Genomic DNA, 21,932 nt, shown 5'->3' on the forward strand with positions numbered 1-21,932 from the left:
ACTGTGTATACAAATATCCATGTGAGCCTCCCAGGCCCATGTTGGGCATCTAAAAGGTTAAGAACATAAATTGTGGGTATTAAAAAAGGGTATTAAAAAATATATATAGACATATTGAGGTCTTGCCATGGACCCCCTGCAGTATCTCCTCAGACTCCCCTTTGGGAACCCCTGAACAAGGATGCCTCATTGACTCTTACTGAAAGGTCAAGCCAGACATCACAGAAAAGCTCCAGAGGGGACTTGAACCACAAGGGTTTATGTGTTAATATAGCAGCAGGTCAATGTAGGGTTCATAACCCACCAATAAGAAATATTGCTCATTTAAAAGCCTAATTTGTCATTTCAACAGCCTAACACCTGCCACTTTGTTTGATAATTTAAAGGAATGAGCTGAGAGAAATGTAACCACTCAGATTCATAGATGGATGGGTGGATCAATGGTAATGCCCTGAATGGGAAAGGGCACAGTACACACCAGGGATGTGACATTGGAGAATCATCATCCGGCTCTGGCCAGACAGCTGCAGACAGTTGGCACCAGGTCACCCAGCTGGAGAGGGCATTCCTCTGTGACATGTCCCCTCACAGTGTAGCCAGTCTGATAAGAGCCAGGGATGTACCCATCAATTGTCTGTCTGAGGGAGTTGGTGCAGTTGTCAGTAGATGTTATTGATGTTGACTAAATACTATGCATGCACCTGTGTGTGTGTGCTCATAACCTGTGTGAGTGTTCGCTCTCCTGTGAGTGCAAATTCTTCCCGTCTTCAAAATCCATATCCCCTCTCCATGAGGTATAATATAATTGTCACTGGTGACAAATGGACAAATGCTCATGTCATCTGATTAACAATGTCAGTGTGACACAAGATGAGCAGGAGAGATACAAATATGAGATATTTTAAGAAGTAGCAGCCTGACAAACAGCTTCAATAATCTACTGACTGAGATTTATGATAACGTCATACCTGAACACCACAATGCTCTTCAGACTCCACATTTACTTTGTATCATTTATAGTGTATCATGGTAAGTATCAAGGCTGTAATTAACTTGCTCTGACTGCCAGTAGGATGAGACCACATTTTGCAGTCTATTTCAAATCAAGCCTCTCAAATCTTTACTCTGCTGGTGGTGATGCAATAACACCTCGTGTGCCTCTGAATTGGTATAGAGGGTGTAAGGTGCAGGCACACATAGAAATAGAAAGAGAGAGACAACCTATTTGATTGAAAACCCCAGTTTTGATCAGACAAAAACACATTTGGCTTCTCCACAGTGAGAGAGCATGTTTGTAGTTTTGCATACCTGTGTTTTTAAATGTTATCATAGATTTCAGTTGGCCTACATAAATCCCCTATGCTTTTGTTCTGGTATACTGTCTTGGGTTGAACAGCTAGTCATTAGGTTGCATGACTATCCAGAGGACACACTTGCCCTTCTGATGCATTTAGCCTGTTAATTTACAAGCCTATTTAGTATTGGACCTTGACAGTGGACCAATGTTGAAGAGGCAGCTCTGTCGTGTATGGCAGCCCACTGAATAAACAATGGTTGCACTGTCGGCAGACCAATGGATGTCTGTGCATAAAATGAGTGGATGGAGAATCACCATATATGGTTCCCTTATTAACTGCCCCAAAACCAAATAGACAACTAACTTGACAGTTAAACCATATTTAGGGGACAGGAGGATTAAAAGATGTGTGATTTATAATTATAAAGACAATCTAAATAGTTACAATGATGCCAGAAATTTTAGTGGTTAAACTTTTGATCGAGAGAAAATAAATAATGAGCGGATGCAGTTGGCATTGCCTAATAAATGCAGGTCCACACATCACTCGAGGTGCACTTTCTCGAGATGAGGGCGATTGACTGGTAATTAAACTCGTGCTGGTAGCTAGTATGATCAACATCAAGATTAAAACGAACCCAGTCATTATCGCGCTAATTATTTCAGACTTGACTTGATTTTGATGAGATTCAAGTTAAGCACTTCTTGAGAACGCCCACTGGGCAAAAAGTGGTTGACTCAACGTTGTTTCCACATAATTTCAACAATAACTTATGTGATGACGTTGAATAAACGTGGAAAACTGATTGGATTTGCAAAAAGTAATTAACTAAGGAAAGGTCCTCTTTTTTTCATCCAACTTTGAACCTAAATCCAATGACATTGTTACGTTGATTATTTCACGTTAGCTGACAACTCAAATGTAAATCAAGACTAGACGAAATATGTAGGTGAGCTCCTTGTAGACCAATTCTCTTGTAGCACGCAATAAAAAAATGGTGCTTGACTGCGCACACTTTTTAAGTGTCAGTAGCGATCATTATAGGGCGCACAAAATTGACCAAGTATGCTAAAATCATGCTTTCATACCTGCTGCCCCGCTCCCTTCGCGCCCTCCAAAAGGTTTTAAGGTTGCCCTTTAATCCATCGGCACTGCTACAATCCAGCGGTGCGTCTGTCCGCGGGCGACATCAGCACAGCCTAAATTTGTGTAGGACGGGTCCAATATTGCTCGACAGTGATAGATATCCGAAAATTAAATCCACGCGCACACAAATGAAACACTGCTCGTTTTCTTGGAACAAATACTTGACTGTAGATTGATAGACCACAGATAATTATTCAGGAGCTTTCTCGTCCTATTATGCTTTCTGATAGTCAGGGTATTTATTGTCCAATATGTGAATACACTGTAATAATTTTTCCCAGTCTTAACGGAGTGTGATCACACCTAACCTAATAAAATAAATAGTAATAAACTCAAAATTGAAGTTAAATGGTCCCTACTTCTGCCTCAGTTGCGGCACCAGTCTGTATTCCACGGAGTTCCATCAGAGACTGACTGTGCGCACTAACTTATCATCATACAAACACCTACCGACCGCTGCGCTCATCACAGACTCGGGAATAACCCATCATAGTGGCACAAGGCCACTAACACAATCCATCGCCACTGGCGTAAACACACTAATAAGCCTACATTGGTTAATCATATCAAGACTACACAAAAATGTCTTTGCTCAGTTTTTCGCAAATACGATCAATGGGATTTTCGATTCATGACATTGAATTGCATCATATCGTTAAATATGATTTTTGAAAGTTGTAAGAGACATGACATTATAGCTCAGGGGTAGTATTTGCATTGGTCTAGTAATGTGTAATATTGAATTTAACTTTGGCAGATGTGAGCCTTAGGGGACCCAGTTTTGCATAAGTAGATATATTGTATACCTTTAAATTGTCTTATGTGAGAACAGGTGGTGATCACACAGACTAATTAAAACCTCTTAAAGGCGCAGTGCAGTCAAAAAGTGAATTTCTTGTGTTATATATATATATATATTTCCACACTATGAGCGTGGAATAATACTGTGAAATTATGAACATGATGATAATGAGAAATTGCTCTTTGCTACGTTGCTATTTTTGTTTCTTTTTGACCATTTTAATTGAAAACAAAAACCACAGTGAGGTACTTAATTGTTACCTGGAAAGGATTTGACATTGAGATAATAAAGGTGACATTGGACTTTTGATTCCTTGTGAACTTCAACCAAGCTGGACTTGGGCTACAGTGCAGTGAACTATGTTGGTTTACAGTCAAAAGTGGTGCAGCATTGCCACCATGTGGATTGTTTCAGAATAAGTTCCAAACTTGATGGCAGTTATGTAAAAAAAAAAAAAAAATCACCATATATTTAGCCCACATATCACTTCATTCAATCATTTCAGGAATGATTGCTAGACTTACGCTTCAGGCAATAAGGTCAGATGCAGTTTAAAGAGGTCAGCCATACAAATTATTCAAAAATATTTATTCGTTGGTGAAAACGTTCCAGCTACACACCCCCTCCCATTATTTGCACAAATTGCAACATTTTCTTATACTTAATGCAGACGTGGGGAAGAAATATCAACAATATGACATGACAAGCATGAAATGATTGATTTGCTGTGGCAGTTCAGGGAAAAGGAATGTCTTATGAGATATACTTTTCACCAGGTCCTTTGAACTGCTTGAATTAAGACAGAAAACTGATAAGATTTGTCTGGAAAGAAAATCTTATAAAGTTTTAAAAGGCAGAGAGACGTCACCTTCAAGTTCCTCTGAGTTTTGGATAGAGTGAATGTCCGGGCGCTCTTGGTTTGAAACTATTGTTCGAGCTGCTTTCTGAAAGGCATCAGCGGCTGTAGTAGTTAATCGCTTTAGTGGACTCCATTTCCCAGAGGCCTCAGCACTCCTCTTTGATGTAGATTTGATCATCTGTGTCCGACTCTATGTGCTCCAGCCTGTCAGTCTGTCCGCTCATAATCTCATCTGGGGTTTTCATGAACCTGAACCACACATACACAGTGGTTAATCATTAACTCAAACTGGACAAGTGTGTGTGTATATATATATATATATATTACTTCAAATAATTATTGGGTTTTAACTAAACCCTACCATACCTGAATAAGAGTCTCTGTCCTGGCTCTTTCCTGATAATGTTCAGTTTGTAGTAGTGTCTCAGTGCTCGCGACATCTTCTCGTACGTCATATTGGTCCTGTTCTGTTACAAACAATGGAACAAGATATAATGTCAACACAGAACTTTAAGAAAACCGGCACTGCGGGAAAATGCCTTTTCCAATCAAACACTGGGGGGTGGAGTTCGTTACCTTGTGGTTCCCCCACAGGCGAGCCAGGCCGTTGGGGTCCATGATGCGGAAGACTTTGGTCTCTGTGTCCTCCCAGCGGATGTAGTTCTCGTACCGGCTGTCTGAGAGGAGCTGGTAGACGTAGTCCCATAGCAGCCTGCAGTCTGGGAACACAAACACGTTAGAGGTGTGACACATTTCAGACAGTACCTGTTAACTTCAACTGTTTTCTAGCCACACTTCCTCCAGAGTTGGTTGAAGCCGTGACCACCCCCCTCTAAGATGAACCCTGAGTAGTTAGGAGTGTTAGTTACCTGCTATCCGTCCAATGGGCATTGCCTGTTCATCTGGTGGCGAGACGGGCACAATGACGTGGTGGTTCCTGTAGAGCACCTCCTCCTGCTGATGCAGAGTGAGCTGCTGGTGGTGGGCCAGTGCCAGCTGGATGTGGCTCTTCCCCTCACGCCCGTTTTCATGGTGGGCCTGAAGTGGTGGCCCCCCACGGCCATGCCTGAAGTCTCCAGCGCCACCTCCTCGCCCTGGGCTAAGCAGCAGGGGGTGCATGATGGCGCTGGGCATGAGCTGGATGACACGAGGGGGGGCAGCGTCCTGGCACCCGGGGCTGCCTGGGCAGGGGGCCTCGCGGGGTGTGGCGCAGCGGCCGTTAGGGGCGGCCGGGGACACTGACAGAGTGTACAAGTCCTCTGGCAGGTGGTGGTTGCTGTCGGGCAGCTGGGAGGATGTCTGGAGGTGGTCCTCGGCACCAGGGCGTGGGTAGTTGGGGTCCAGAGGGGAGAGGCGTGGAGCGGGGTGGTGTGGCGAGCGGGAGCGGTGTCGGAGCTCAATGGTGGGTGGGTGCTGGGGTTGGAGCTCTGTACTGCGTGGTGTCCGCCGTACCGTTTCTGCAATGAAGGGGAAAAGGAGATACCTTGTCAGTTGTACAGCTGAATGCCTGCCTTCAACTGAAATGTGTCTTCCACATTTAACCCAACCCCTCTGAATCAGACAGGTGCGGGGGACTGCCTTAAATCCACATCCACGTCTTTGGCGCCTGGGGAACAGTGTGTTAACTGCCTTGCTCAGGGGCAGAATGACAGAGTTTTACTTTGTCTGCTCGGGGATTTGATCCAGCAACCTATCGGTTACTGGCCCAATGCTCTAACCACTTGGCTACCTGCAGCCCCTTGGATATATGTTTCAAAACATATTTACATTATGTCCAGTAGATGTCACTACACACATTTACAAACTTCCTCATGTCTCAATGTGGGTGGAAGATTATTAGTGATTAATTTGGACTGCCCTCTACTGGGTAGGACATTATAACATGTACAGTACACATTTACTTAGTGTTTACATGTGAATAGCTAGTATTCTTTGCCTCTAAGCAAGAAAGAAATCTCTTTGCTTCTGCATACCAAAACTAGCATACCGAACAACAAGGCAGTCCTGAGCATCTTAATTGTCTAACCCAATCACTTCCCCTATAAAACATGTAGAGATGAGGAACTGTAGATATTCAACTCCTAGACCAAAGGTTGTTTAAATATAGAAGCATTTCCTTGTGGAGCAGGTTTCACTGTCAACACTCAAACCCCACACCTCTCCTCCCCTTGCTCCTCCTATTTCCATCTATCCATGCCAGGGAAACGAGTCCAAAGTGTAGCACGAAGAAGGTGAAGTCCCTCCTCTTTTCAGGTGGATAGTAAACAGAGACTTAAACACTTCTCTCGAGAGTAGACCATTGAACCACTTGCTACTTTTGTCAGATTCACTTAAAGCATACTTGAGATGCTTTCTCGCAATTGTATTGCTACATGACCAACTGATTTTTGCTAATCATGTGTAATTAAATACTTGAATTGAAGCCACCGTCTAAGATTGCTGAGTAACTCCTGTGAAACAGAAGTCAGATCAGTTGGGTTCTTCAGGGGGAATTACACATGGCAAATTCCCCTAGGCAAGAACAGAATTGCGAAATTCTTCTGGCAGACAAGTTTGATGAATAACAAAATAATATCGTCAGGAAAGTGACGCAATGGTGATGCGTTCAATATTCCACTCCACGGTGGGCCTCAAATGTTGTTGTCTTTCCCCCCCATAGGCTAATACGTTGATTTCATATTGGTCTGAGAAATGCTTTCCAAGTGAACTGGCTCTCAAAGATCACGTTGCAATAATCAACAGCCATCCTAAGGTTATTGAACTCAACGCCACTGCATTCCCCCCATTCAATTCAACGCTTTCCTGTAATAATCGCTCTCCATTCTTCCTTCAGTAGGTGTGATCTCAAGAACACCATCAGGCTGGTGTTCAGTAGGGAGAGTGAAACGCAATGTACAACATGAACTTGTCTGAACACAGATTTTAATTTGCTGTTACAAAGCCCCGTGCTACAGTGTGCACTAATGAACATCACAGACCTTCCAGTTTGTGGTGCTGGAGAGCTCCCTCTGGCAGAGGGTGGAAGGAGTTGCCGGGGAAGTAGGCGGAGGGGTAGGAGACGTGCGGCTTCCTTTGCTTCAGGATGTGCTGCAGCAGTTCGTACAGGACGTCCCCTGCAGGATACACAGGTCAGTGGTTAGAGGTCAGACATTACCGTATGAGCCCCTCCAATGGTGCACCCCATAGACATGGCAGCAGCTGTCAATCAATGTCATCAAAAGGATTCAAAAAGGTTTTAAAACATGTTTGGACCAAACAGATGGTAAATGATGCAAACAGATCAAGACAAGAGTCATAGTGTTGCTAATGAGTCAGCCTGCCAAGAGACTGTTTCAAGACTTGGTATTATTGCCTAGCAACTTCCGTACCTCGTCCGTTCTCCTACAAAGCAGCCTACTTGAGGTGGTCATGGACGTGACAGAATCCTAATGGCAAGTCTAGTCATAAACCAACCATGTGACTCACTCCTAGATTCCTGTGTTAAGGCTAGGTTGATTGTGTCAGACGATAAGAAAAAAAGCCTGTAGTATCTTCTACAACAGATGGCATTAGCATAACACCGTTTAAAAATGGTGTAAAAATGGCATTATTAGGCCACCCTGAAAGATTTAACTCGCTACCTGTATATGAAGGGCTCTGAGAGAATATTTCCCTCAAAGAGAATCAATAGAATGGAGGGAGTTTTTTCACTTCAATTTGAGAGGCTTCCCGTCAGAACATCAAGGAAATGGTTTTCATAAAGGAAGTGAAGACGCCACAGGCACACACACTTGTACATATAAACCCCTTTCAGTTCTCACTTTCTGGCCCTGCTGTTTAACACGGCACTGCAGGGGAAATTCCTGGTGTTAGCAGGTGACGGTTGAGGTCGGTTTGCACTTCCTGATCGGTCGTTTACCCAACCAGTCTCCTACTTCCTTCCCCCAACAATAAAGACAGACAGCAACTCCACTAAGGCAGCTGCTAAATCACCTGATATTGCTAGGCTAAAGGTCTATCAAAGACATTCAGTGAATGCCCTAAACACATGGCCATTATCTTAGGTCAGTGTGCCATTTCTCCAAAGTCATTCCCTTTTCAGTATTAATTATTGTTAAACATGAGCATGTTGTCAGAAATGCGTTCTAATAACATAGCAACCGTTTGAATTAATAAGGGCCGTGGGAGGTGGGCGTACCGGAGTGGGGCGAACGGTAGCGGAAGTCCTCCTTGGTGAGGAGGAGCAGGGCCTTGCCGTTCATCTGGAAGCTGCCACTGGTGTTGGGCCGCAGGGCAAACTCCCTCTCGGCCCAGCGCAACCACTGGCCCACGTCCTCCCTGCTCCAGAACACCGGCTGCAGGCCTGGGGGTGGAGGGAGCGAGGGGGGAGAGGGGGGAGAGAGGAGTGGTAGAAGAGAGAGTAAAGTGTTGGGGAGGAGGGAGACCGGGGGAAGTAAAGGAAGGAGAAAAGGGAGAGAGGGAGGAAGGAGACAGAGGTGGCAGTAAAAAGGGAAATGAGGGAAGGAGATCAAAGTAAGAGGGATTGATTTGAAGATTATAGCGGAGAGGGGGGGTAAGAGAAGGGGGGAGGGTATGAGGTGAGATAAGCAGAGTGTCGAACAAGAAAGATGAAACTTCAGTCATGCGTGCTCAAATACAATGCGCGTTCATTTCATATTTGTTTAATGTTTGTCAATATGGGAGTTAACCTTGGTAGATTTATTTCGCTAAGGAAAGGCTGTGGCTTTCTCTCAGTCAGTCTAAAACATAGTGTATAACTAACTACATGTGTATTAGAGTAATCTAATGCATAGTGCATATAAAAGGCAAGGACACACTAAGGAATACCAGAGGAAACAGCTCTGACATTTTTCACCCTTCAGGCTCTGAAATATTTTTCACTGCCCTGGGAACTTACGAGAGCAAAACATCTGCACTGATGGATCATCCAAACACATTAGTGACTGAGCAATAGCCCAGAAATCAACGCTCACTATAAATGTGTGACCAGGACCATGTCTTAGAAAATGTAACCTTGTTCCTTGTAACCTAAGCAATAACAGCGTGGTTAAATCAAACCTTCAGGTGCATTCTATACATTCTTTTAGGAAATTGATGCCATAAAAATCACATTACATTTTTTGTTAAACCCACACATGAACAATACAATAGTATTCAAAGGGAAAACAATGGCAGGTGACCACGGGAATCAGAGAGCAGTGGATGTCTAGAAAGTAAACAGCATGTAATTCATATCAGCTAGAAAGCCTACCATGGGTTTATACGGCATATTGAGTCAAGTCGTATTGCTTTCCCAGTCTTGCTCATCATTTTGCAATTGAGAGTACGAGATGTTTAGCACATAAATCACTGACAGAAAAGTAATTGTTGTTTGTCAGGAACTGTTTTCTCTGGCATCCATAGCAGGAGAGTCTCTCCCCAGGAACAGCATTGGAGAGCCATGATCTAGATGACGTCATTGGGTACTGGGTGGCCTATATTTACATTCATACATGTGTACTAGGCTCTAACCTGTGAACAGATTTACAGTATCGTTGTGCTTCACAAAACACACACACACACACACACACACACCAAACCACCAGAGTAGCATCCATCACACCAGACAAAAAGCAGCAGTTTCTACGTCTCACTTATCGCCAGGCCTCAAACACTTCCTCTTGGAATGGGACAACTGTTATCTTTGGCCAGCGGTGCGCGCAATGTCACTGTCACAGGAATAATCGGAACCCGTGCGCTGTTTCAGAGCGATCGCTTCCCCCCCCACCCGTCAAACAAAGAACGTTTTATACAGGGAACAATCAATATAAAAAGAAACGTCAACTTAGACTGCCAGTTTCCCATTTCTCTCTTCCCTTCCATATTGAGATAGAGAGGAGAGATTGGCAGGGCTTGTGAAGGGAAAGTTTATCTAGAATATAGCATATGGACATAACTAACCTCAGCAAAAAAAGAAACGTCTCTTTTTCAGGACCGTCTTTCAATTTTTTGTTGTTGTAAAAATCCAAATAACTTCACAGATCTTCATTGTAAAGGATTTAAACACTGTTTCCCATGCTTGTTCAATGAACCATAAACAATTAATGAACATACACCTGTGGAACGGTCGTTAAGACACTAACAGCTTACAGATGGTAGGCAATTAAGGTCACAGTTATGAAAACTTAGGACACTAAAGTGGCCTTTCTACTGACTCTGAAAAACACCAAAAGAAAGATGCCCAGGGTCCCTGCTCATCTGCGTGAACATGCCTTAAGCATTCTGCAAGGAGGCATGAGGACTGCAGATGTGGCCAGGGCAATAAATTGCAATGTCCCTACTATGAGACGCCTAAGACAGTGCTACAGGGAGACAGGACAGACAGCTGATCGTCCTCGCAGTGGCAGACCATGTGTGACAACACCTGCACAGGATCGGTACATCGGAACATCACACCTGCAGGACAGGTACAGGATGGCAACAACAACTGCCCAAGTTACATCAGGAACGCACCATCAGTGCTCAGACAGTCTGCAATAGGCTGAGAGAGGCTGGACTGAGGGTTTGTGGGTATCACCAGACATCACCGGTAACAACGTCGCCTATGGGCACAAACCCACCGTCGCTGGACCAGACAAGACTGGCAAAGAGTGCTCTTCACTGACGAGTTGCGGTTTTGTCTCACCAGGGGTGATGGTTGGATTTGCGTTTATCGTCGAAGGAATGACCATTACACTGCGGCCTGTGCTATGGAGCTGGATCGATTTGGAGGTGGAGGGTCCATCATGGTCTGGGGCGGTGTGTCACAGCATCATAGGACTAAGCTTGTTGTCATTGCAGGCAATCTCAACGCTGTGCATTACAGGGAAGACATCCTCCTCCCTCAAGTGGTACCCTTCTTGCAGGCTCATCCTGACATGATCCTCCAGCATGACAATGCCACCAGCCATACTGCTCGTTCTGTGCGTGATTTCCTGCAAGACAGGAATGTCAGTGTTCTGCCATGGCCAGCGAAGAGCCCGGATCTCAATCCCATTGGCCCAACTGGCAAATCGGGTGCAGTCCATGAGAAGATGCACTGCAGTACTAAATGCAGCTGGTGGCCACACCAGATACTGACTGTTACTTTTGATTTGACCCCCCCTTTGTTCAGGGACACATAATTCCATTTATGTTGGTCACATGTCTGTGGAACTTGTTCCGTTTATGTCTGTTGTTGAGTCTTGTTTTGTTCATACAAATATTTACATTTGTTAAGTTTTCTGAAAATAAAAGCAGTTGACAGTGAGAGGACTTTTTTTTTTTTGCTGAGTTTATATAGCCAGTGAACAACTTGATGTGTAATGGAATGTCAAGTCAGAACCAGAGTCTGTGAAAAATACTACTGATTGTCACAGGGGCCATGCATCTGGTTATCTAGCTGAGCTGGATTTTCAATCAGGGGCCAATTGGCCCCCAAAGGGTCACATATTGACAAGTAAAGAGCCCTTTTATGAGTAAAGGTGTAAATCATACAAGAGTTGGATACCGGTGTTCAACAATAACATGAGGACTACGGCCCATTGTTTGTAGGGATTTTAGAATGTCCCAATGAAATATATTTTCATATCCTTTCATTCTAATGCCAGCTCTAGATTTTAGATTGAACAACCGAACAATGCATTGCATCACATGAACAAACATCATCAGTAAGGTAGCACCTAACAAGAGAACAGATCTAATTACCATATGCTCAGCATCCACCAGCTGTGCCGCCTACGGGTGACCCCTTAATCACATAACCTTAGTGATGCGTACGGCGTGCAGGGAGGCCCTGGCTGTGAGGTCACTGCCGTGGTATGTTCTCTCCACGGCTGGAGAGAGAGAGGAGAAAGAGAGGGAAGGCACAAGGCTGCCAAAACTCCACTGAGATCCGGCCTGCTGGACCCAGCCATCTGCACAGGGCCCAGCGGAGGAGGGGGGGGGGGCAAACAAGCTTGGGCAGGAAGCGATCCAGCATGGGCTCCATTTCAGCACAGGAAACTTCCTACGGTAAGCTAGGGAGTGACGCTGTGAGGTTTATCAACAGTCAGCAGCAACGGAGAGAGCGGAGAGAGAAAAGGATAGAGCAGGGAGGGGGGGATAGAGAGAGTGATGTGAACCAGAAACAATAACGGAGAAGTGGTAGAAAAAAGAAGACCAACAAGAAGAGAACCGGATATTAAGACTCAGCAGACAAACACATGGTGAGAAAGAGAGAGAGGAAAGAGAGAAGCTGAGGCAGCCAGAAAAAGATCAGTAGGAAAGAGAATGACAGTGCCTCTTTGATTAGCCCCACATCTTAATGTCCCTCACAGGCTCAGAGAAGTTTCCCCTTTCGCCCAGTCCTTTTCACATTTCACTGAAGATTTACTGTTTCGGTGTTCATGACCAAATCAATTTCAGCCCCCCCACTCGTTTCACCATCCGTGTCTTTGTTGGACACCATCTCGGGTTTCTGGTGTGCAGTCTGTTTGAAACACTCTCGAACACGACCTGCGAATCCACCCGAAAGGCCCTTGACTAAACTGTGGGCTACTAATCCTCTCTGATGACACATCATTTTCACTCTGTGGATTTGCAGGCCCCCGCACTCACACAGTGATGCACGCTGTTGCCGGGGAAACTTGGAAGTGCATGGGATGAATGAAGGAGAGAAGGGATGAGATCACTGGTATCTTGTTTTGTCGTTACCCTCCACAACCTCTTTAACTCCTCTCAGCAAAACAGAACATACAGGGGAAATATGTGTCCATTCTGTAGACCTCTAAAGGTCAGACCAGTAGAGTGTGTGTGTGTGTGTGTGTGTGTGTATACAGTTTTACCTGTAAATGCTATAGAAGTTGGCAAATGCTTTTGACAGCTAAGGACTTTGGTCAAAGTATGTTTCCTGAATCAATGCTCTCTATAGTCATTTACCTTTGCTGCAAATGTTTGCTTTCCTTCTTGAATGAAGAGGCGGATATTGTTTTCCATTCTTGATTGAAAATAGCTTTTCTTCATGCAGGGTAGGAGGGAGAAGAGGCCTTTTGACCTTGTGAGTCAGACATGAGAGTGTAACACCTTACACATTTCCCTTACTCACACCCTTTTCTCTCACCCTCCCCGTTTCTGTCCTTCACTTTATCCCCCCTCCTTTCTCTCGCTCCAGGTCAATATGCAAACGACATACTTCACCTCATCGGAAACGGTGTGTTCCAAATCCAGCCGGATTGGACTCCATCCAGTCAAAACAAGCATAAAACAGATGACCAATCAAACGCTTGGTTTATGGGCAGGAAGTAGCGCAACCTGTTTGATAGTATGTTGTGCATTGGGGGCAAGCTGGCTCATGTACTGTAGTTTGTTTTCAACAAGTTCCTGCCTTCACTGATTCTATTTATGCGTTTTTATAAGACAAGGCCAACCCTCTTTTTAGAAAATGTAGGAACGAGTAGTACTGTACTAATGCTGTACCTAAAAAGCTACACTTGTGAATCTTAAATGCACACCTACAAGCTACCATGCTTTCCTTCTCTTTGGGCAAACAGACCGCAGAACGTGTATATGCTAGATTGAGGTTATTGTTCAAACAGACTAAACAGAGCCAGCTATGCCCTTGAGAGCTTAAGAGCCATAGAATACCAAACAAGAACATTAACAGACCCTTACAGGATTGAAGGTTTCATATATATGACATGTTGCATACGAAATTAGGCAAATGTATTAGGAACATACATCAGCCCAGCTAGAGGTTTCAGAGATGTTCAAGTGAATAGCTGTTCTCAGTTTGACCTCATTGTTCAATCCAGAATTATTCTGTACTAAACCACAATGTCATGGAAATTAGCATGTCATCTATGCAAATGACATTTGCAGTAGGCGCTTCACTTAAAAATGTCAACTGCCCCTTAGGCCGTTTAAAACCAGAGAAGTTGGTTATATCGATATGAGTTAAAAACATCAATTGTAGGGTCAAAATTATCTACAATGTGTAAATAGGATGATTTTGGTCATGAAGACAGTCTCATCCAAAACGAAGTTCTGTAAATGAGTTTGTCGTGACTTACTGGGGGGTTGGGTATGGATTACGGTCATGCCCACTAACGTGAGAGGAGCAGCTGTACTGATTGCGCTCCATCAGCTGCACGCGCTCTATCCAATCATAGCAGCCAGAACCTCCAGACTGTGAAACAGATCTGCCCATTACACAGCATCTCAGACTTGTTTACATAAGACAACTGATCTCGCCAACGTTATGTTGAAATAACCCTTGACCCTAAGCCCTTTATGGAGTGGCCACTTGATTATGTTTGACAGTGTCAATCACTCGAGTCGGACACTTTTTTGGGGCAAAATGAGACGATCAGAGAGCACTGCTCAATATTCCAAAACCCATTCGCAAGCATCTTGTACTTCCCGCGACCTGTTTTGTAACATGATTCCCTATTAAACACTGCCAGACAGACTCACATTCTGGTAATAGATGGTGAGAAAGTAAAAAAATCTATTAAAATAAATAACAGCATCGAAGCAGACAACTCACCACTGACTTGATAAGATGACTGTGGCCTGGCTGCTCAGTGTGCCTGCTTGCCCCTACTTACCCCTACTTGCTAGCTTAATTGACAAACACAGAGTTGGAACTTTGCTAGCTAGCAAGTGATTTGTACACTGATAAACAGTGTGTTGCTTGTGTTTTATTTACAATAGTTTGACAGCTTACAGATGATATTGTAAAGATATTATTGTTCTCCGAAATCAGTCCAGAGCACGGAGCCAGACTTTCCTGGCTCGATAGACTGTATGCAGTGCAGACTAGTTTTTCATGCAAATGGTTTTACTTATTAAGAATTACTGCACCAAACACCTTAGCTAGATGCAAAATTGTGCGACTAAGACCTCTGCAAAACCGTCTAAATTAATTAATATTTTGAGGAAGTGGTTGTTGTTGCAACAGTGACTCAGGACGGACAAACACCTGCCAAGGTACAATAAACCCATTTCTGTGTTTGCAAACATTGCCTCACGAGAGCGATACGCACAAGTTGGTGGCATAACACGGGGAAGTTCTTATAGAACGCCAGCTTTTGATAGCATTTCACACTACTTTTGGATTTTTAAATGGGCCTTCAAGGCTCGTATGAATGTTTGTGTCATCATCGCAAATCAACTGCATTTTACTTTTAAATAATTTCAACTTCAACCAGTAAAATTACTCTTTGGCTAGCTTTTGCTACAGACTATGTCAATGAGCATTAGCATTCTAGCTAACAACTGCGGCATCCAAAACAGTTATTTTGCAAAGAAGACAAACAAATCGTCTTATTGACTGTTCAAGCTATAATCAAAACACAATTGTAAGTGTATGAGAACCCCAAAAAGTTATTCTGCTTAGAATTAATAACTCTGGTTTGGCTTCAGTTGTGGTCTCTAGCATTTCTTATTGAGCAATCTTCAAAACAAAGCCAAAGGAAGTGCAGTCGCCCGAATGGGTAGCATTAGCAGCATAGCGATGTCTTTTAAGCATCAATCTGTCTGGTGGGCTCAGTTTTCTCCCTGCCTGGTTTAGGGTGGGGAACTATGACCCCCACTTTCCTCCTAAACCTCCTTCCTTCCCTGATGGCATGTGGAGTGTTTCAAACAGGAAGAGAAGGGGCTTCTCTCCACTTGGCTGTTGGCATGTGAGAATAGTTTCCCCTTTCAGAGGGAGAAAAGGGAACGAAGGGGGAAAAACAACAACATTTATTCAGGAAGCGCCGTCTGCCCACTCAGGAAATTCCTGAGGATGAGAACGGCTTTCCCCTCTGAAAGGCACTGGGGTACACACAGTCACACATATACAATGACTGCACACACACACACACAAGACACTCAAATGTGTGTACTGTACTGTACCGTTGATATGCACGCAAACATCTGTACACATACAGAAAGACTCCACAAACTAGTATGCAGGCACACACACACACAGTACAATTACTCACAGAGTGACATGTAGACATGCACACACAAGGAGATTGATTAATACACAAGCACACACCAACTCCAACATGCCTGTACTCAAAGACAGTCTCTCTCTCACACACACACACACACACACACGAAACCCAGCTGTGAGCAAAGCAAACTCAATCTATTGAGAAAGGCTTACAAAGAAAAACAGCAGCAAGCCAAGTATCCAAGACGAGGCTTCTTTCTCTGTCACCCAGCAAGAGATTTCTCATGTTCAATAAGCTTCCATGTTTAATGTAAACTGTACTCTCCATACAAATTCCCATAGACACTCACTCCATATTCTTTGAGGTGTCTCAATGTTACCTCCCCATCAGTGCCCGCCCGACTTGCCGTGACGTCAGTAAATAGAGTGAATCCCGTATTGCAGTGAGCCTGAATGACACTGCTACGCTTCTTAAGTGTCTGCTAGGCGGGTGACCTTGAGTCTGACACATTGCAAGACAATTAAGTAAACACAATTAATGGAATGGAATTGAGGGTTGAAAAGTCATCCACTTCACTCAAACGCTGACATCCACTGCAACCAAACAGTATAATCAAGTGTTTTACAGCTGTGCTTATTTTTCTTTTCATGTGCATGTTCTATAGTTCAACAATGAGACAGCTAACAGACAGGAAATTGGAGGATTAACGTGAAAATCCACCAATGTGATGGAGAAATGTAACTCTTCACTTCACCACTTCAAGAACATTCACCCAGGCAAACCTCTCCCATTCAGAGTGGGGTGGTTTCTAACACTCCTGGCTAAATGGGGTAAGAAGAAGAGAAGCTTTCTTTGAGAGTGAGGAGACGGCTACAACTCTCCCCCTGATCTAATCCACTTCCTCCTCAGGAAATGGAGAAGGCGGATTTCTGCCCACACTGCAATTTCCTCCCCCTCACCCCCCCCCCCGCGCTTTCATTCTTTCTTTCAGGAAGAGTGATGGCTTTGAGCCAAACAAGGTTCCAATAAGAGGTTTGGGAACTGTAGGCCTGCAGGTGAAGGGTAGTTCATATATTTCACAGAGTTAAAGACAGAGTCAACATGTATAAACGAGGGAAATCTTGCCTAATCTAAAGATTCAAACAAAAAGTTGAATTGAAGCCCACGGTCCAGCAGACCACATTCACCACGCCCAAATAAACAGCCCTAACAGATAACCTCAGACCAAAACAGACATGTTAAACGTTCTTCCTTTTTCTATGGCAATACAGAAGGGGAAGTGGAAATGGGGAATTTCCTCTGTATGGTCCACATGGATAGACACTACAGGTCAATTCTTTTAGATATTGAGCTTACCACAAAGTGTGTTAATATACTGGTGTAATTTAGGAGTACTGTACCATATCTTTGCCAAACACACCAACAAACCGCCAATATTTAGGTCAATTACCCTCAAAAGTTCCCACGACAAATCATTGTGCACAAACTGGTAAAATGAACGCTGTTTCCACGTCATTTCAATGAAATTGCGTTGAACCAACATGAAATAGACGTTTAATATATGTCTGTGCCCAGTGGGAAGATTTATATCCAAACTCACTGAAGAAATACAAAGACGAATCTCACTTGTCTTCAAAGCCCTAAAAGTCATACATGGTAAAAGGTGCCTGGTTAACTCTACAACTCTATAAACACCCAGTCTATATCCTGGCTGTGATCCAACCCCGCCTGTTGTTTTATTGGCTCAGGCAGTGGCCGGTTGAGACCTGCCGTCAGCTCCACCAGACAGTACACGGTTGTCATGTTCCCTTCTCTCCTTGTCCCTCTTCCTTCCCCTCTTTTTGAGGCCCTTGGGGATTTTACTGGTCTTAAGAATAGGTTTAAAAAATGCTTTCCCTTTTCCAACCATGTCAGGTCAATAAACACCTCAAATCTAAGTTTATTCATCACGTGCACAGGATACAGCGGGTGTAAATGATACAGTGAAATTCTTACTTGCTGCTCTTCCTCAACAGTGCAGAATAAGATAAAGTAGCACAGTAAATCAAGATACGATGCGTATATGCCCTCTCAATACAAATCTTCTCTTTACCTTGCCTCATATTTACAGCCTTCTGCCTGCTTTCCTTCTTGTCCATCCTGTCCTGTAATTTTTTTATTTTACCTTTATTTAACCAGGCAAGTCAGTTAAGAACAAATTCTTATTTTCAATGACGGCCTAGTGGGTTAACTGCCTGTTCAGGGGCAGAACGACAGATTTGTACCTTGTCAGCTCGGGGGTCTGAACTTGCAACCTTGCGGTTACTAGTACAACGCTCTAACCACTAGGCTACCCTGCCGCCTAATACCTCACTCTCTGTCCTATTTCTAGACTCTCCCCAGCCCAACCCATCTCCTACTTCCTTTCTTCTCCTAAACTCTTTACATGTTATACTCCTCCATTACACTGGGCTATTATTCTGTGCTGTTCTCTATTCTCTTGTACTGAGCTACCATGTGTTGTGTGCTGTCCTTCAGTACCCTGAGGTGTTATTGTACTGAACACTGCGGTGCTGCCGTGTACTGAGTTGTGTTGGCTGTCACTGTCCTGCTGTGTTGAATTCCACTGTGTAGTGTTCCAGTATAGTGACTCTGCTATGGTCCAGGAAAGGCATCTTGTGTTGGTCATTGACCCTGGGTCTGCTTCAGCACCTCAGAGGAGGGATACATGAGTAGGTCTGTCTGTCCTCTTGGGGAGAGTGATGCCAGTTGGAGTGATGACGTGATATGCAAGTAGCTATAGTAAATCATGGCTTTCAATCTGCCATTTTCTGAGGTCAAATGCTCTCAAAACAAATGTTTATGGGATAAGGAAAATGCAGGCTGAAAAGACAGAGATTTGTTTGTTGATTATGACTGTCATATATTCTCTGTGTACGCCTGTGGGTGTCATGAGTTGTGTGTGCATGTTTGTGTGAGTGACTCACGCAGGTGCACTGGCAGCCTGGCAGGCTCGTCCTCCATTCGGCTGGCTGGCCTGGCCGTGGGAGCATGGACGGGGGAGGAAGTGGAGTTTGGCAGGGGGCTGACGGAGGAAGGACTGAATGAGCGCCTCTCCTTCTATGAATAGATACACAGACACACAAAGCATGCCTTAGTTACAAACCTCCCCGAAAACCATCCTTAAACCCAAACAGCCTGAGAATCACCACACCGAGAAACTATAACACCATTTGCACATTCTTTATCTAAGTGATAAGGTACCCACACATAGCAAATCTTTTTATTCATAAAATCGTATTTGGTGAAAGATGCTGGTGTGTTTGCATGGTCAATGCAGCCAGTCACTAAACAGGAGGTTGAACTTACTGGTATTTGTGCACATTTACTTATACAAAATGTAACCTGTCAACCTGACAATGTATGCATGTGATGTTGTGTACAATGGTCTTCTAACATCATTCATTTGCCTCTTTCTACTCTGCACCTTCTATGGAACATCAACAGTGCTGCTGAATGTGATGTTTATAGGCTCTCCGTTTGCCAACAGCAGCATCTTATAACATGGATTGGTGATTAATTTAACCAGTCAATCTAAAATGGCTAGTTCCTATTAGCCTACTGTATTAGGAACTCACTGTGGCATATGTAGCAATGAGCTTTTAATCTCATTTTATTATGCAGACCACCCTACTCTTCAATAATACTTCATGTATTTTGGTAGCCTATAGCCAACAATAATACACTATATCAAGTCTTACCTTTAGAAGATTTTGCATATGTACAGCCCAGATTTGACAAGGTTATGTATGGTCAAAAAGGGGTTCAGGTACAGATGGGGCCGAGAGAGGGCAAGAGAGTGAGTTTGTGTGCGAGTGTGTGTGTTTAGGGGCATACATATAGTCTTCAATAACTCTGCTACTTTTCTCTGCAAAACAATATCATTCCAAAATATCTTTAGGCCTACTCTCTTAGGGTTGCATTCCAACAATCCCAAATAGTTTCATTGTCACCTGAAATTTGAAGAGCCATCTAGACTGTTACTGTAATGTAATAACATGATAACCACCATGCATTTATGCACTGCAACTGTTTTACATATTTTAGGCCTACACATGTCAGGTTTACATATACAAAATGTATTGTATAGAAAATGAATTACCTGTGTATACGAAATATAAGGATAGTCACATTTCAGGTGGTTTTCAAACAAGCCATATGGCGCGTTCAAACCAACTGGGAACTCTGAAATCTCCGACTTCTGACTTCAGTGCGTTCAGGACAACTAGCAACACAGAAAAAAAACGAGCTCCGACTGGGATAAATCGTTCAGGGCATCTTTCTATAGCTCCGACTTTCCGACCTCAAGATCACTGACGTCATGATTTGACCTCGTTTTTTCCCGAGTTCTCAGTTGTCTTAAAGCACCAATAGCCTTTGAAAACGAACGTCGTGACGAAAAATGTTTATCTCAGGTGTGCTGCGAAGTCGGTAAACTTGTAGCGCAGCATGAATGGACTTACCAGGCGCTGCTGTAGTATACAACAGAGTGGCGAAACGTTCCCCTCAGCAACAGATGATTACCAACACATAGGATGCAGTTGTCAACAACACGACTGCGTCAAGCGCATCTCACCCCGAGGTCCTAGAACTTGACTCTGCTTTATAAAATCAACAAATACCTTGGTTATGATCTGCGATGAGGATTCTGACATGTCTCGCTAAATTCAGGAAGTTCTCCTCTTCCCACTTTCCTTTTCTCGTTCTCCTCTTCAAAATAAACCAGAAAAAAACACCCACACCCGAATCCCTGACTTGGGGAGGGTTACAGGGCCACGTAATAAATACGTTTAGGGTTTGTTATCGATCCATTATATAACCATGTTTATCATAAACGCGTGAAAGTTCTTTGTTTTCTGTTGGTGCTGTGCTCTACATTTCGGCGACGCGTTGGTTAATTCTCTTCCTGGAAGACGGGTGTAAAAGGCAGACATCTCCGTGGTGCTGCTCATTGACTTGGATGTGTAAACGGTGAAATGACGTGAATTCTCAGTATTGAGCCCAGCCCACTTGCAACAGAGGGTTTGACTGCAGCCTGGTAAAAAAGGCGTTCCTTGCGTAGAATTATCTTATTGGTTTCCTGAGTTTCGTAGGCGTTTCTTATTGGGGTTTCTCGCAATGGTTCATTGCGAGAAAGAGACGCCTACGAGATCCAGGGAGCCAATTAAATAATTATATTCAAGAAACACACTTTAGTCTAGCCTGCAGCCAGACTCTCTTCTGCAGCCACTTCTTTCTTAAAGGGGTACCCCATATCGGGATATTGCCTATGATGTCAGGTGATGTTTACACACGGAGGGCTGAGTGTCTGCGTGTTTTCCCTCCACCCTTGTACTTGAGCGATGCACTAAGGTCACTAATTAGTAAGGAACTCCCCTCAGCTGGTTGTCTAGGGTCCCTAGGATTTCAAGAGGTCCCTGTGGGTCCTCCAAAAGGTGCATAGTTTAATAAAAATCTCATAACAATATTTTCCCTCTATAGCATTTGTCAATTATACTTTGCATTTAGGCCCCTCAAACTCAACTCAGGACCTCGAAGCCAGTTCCATGGCATTTGTTTGAGGGGGCGCTTTAGACCTGGGACTTAATATGTAGAACAGAAAACCAGCAGGCTCCGTACCTCGTATCCGGACCTCGTAGGGTAAGAGCTGAGTACTCCTGATGTAGGATATAAGCCTATTATCAGCAAATTAGCCCTACTCTCCCTATGTGTACTTTTGCATGAAGCCCAATGGTACACTTACAACATAGGCCAGAGACAGCAGAGGCTTTCCCACCTCTGCCACCAATGTAATATGAGAGAGTTTCATTCTTGCTGTACAGCCGTGAGTGTAACTCCCTGGCATATGGTAACGGCAGCACAATCACCAG

At 43.9% G+C, this 21,932-nt stretch overlaps 2 protein-coding genes across 5 annotated transcripts in view; both read right to left on the bottom strand.

The window, feature by feature from the left end:
- LOC135514552 (chemokine-like protein TAFA-2) overlaps window positions 1-2,834 on the bottom strand; it is a 60,000-nt gene extending 57,166 nt beyond the window's left edge. For both annotated transcript variants that reach the window (XM_064937977.1, XM_064937976.1), the window contains exon 1: window positions 2,387-2,834. The gene's annotated coding sequence lies outside the window, so the exon portion shown is untranslated. The remainder of the gene's footprint in view (window positions 1-2,386) is intronic.
- Window positions 2,835-3,817: 983 nt separating this feature from the next.
- Window positions 3,818-21,039, bottom strand: LOC135514939 (transcription factor ETV6-like). 3 transcript variants are annotated; one of them, XM_064938690.1, is made up of 8 exons: window positions 20,685-21,039; window positions 18,990-19,122; window positions 8,283-8,447; window positions 7,084-7,218; window positions 4,975-5,562; window positions 4,682-4,824; window positions 4,472-4,572; window positions 3,818-4,354 (listed from the first exon to the last, which is right to left on the bottom strand). In XM_064938690.1, the coding sequence occupies exons 1-8, from the start codon at window positions 20,715-20,717 to the stop codon at window positions 4,252-4,254; spliced, it is 1,401 nt and encodes a 466-aa protein (XP_064794762.1). In that variant the 5' UTR covers window positions 20,718-21,039; the 3' UTR covers window positions 3,818-4,251. The 3 variants fall into 3 exon arrangements, with proteins under 3 accessions (XP_064794762.1, XP_064794763.1, XP_064794764.1); XM_064938691.1 differs by lacking the exon at window positions 20,685-21,039 and adding an exon at window positions 20,526-20,678; XM_064938692.1 differs by lacking the exon at window positions 20,685-21,039 and adding an exon at window positions 20,165-20,267.
- Window positions 21,040-21,932: the final 893 nt, after the last annotated feature.

This window comes from Oncorhynchus masou, chromosome 26 (assembly GCF_036934945.1).
Source record: "Oncorhynchus masou masou isolate Uvic2021 chromosome 26, UVic_Omas_1.1, whole genome shotgun sequence".
In the NCBI taxonomy this organism is placed as follows: domain Eukaryota; kingdom Metazoa; phylum Chordata; class Actinopteri; order Salmoniformes; family Salmonidae; genus Oncorhynchus; species Oncorhynchus masou.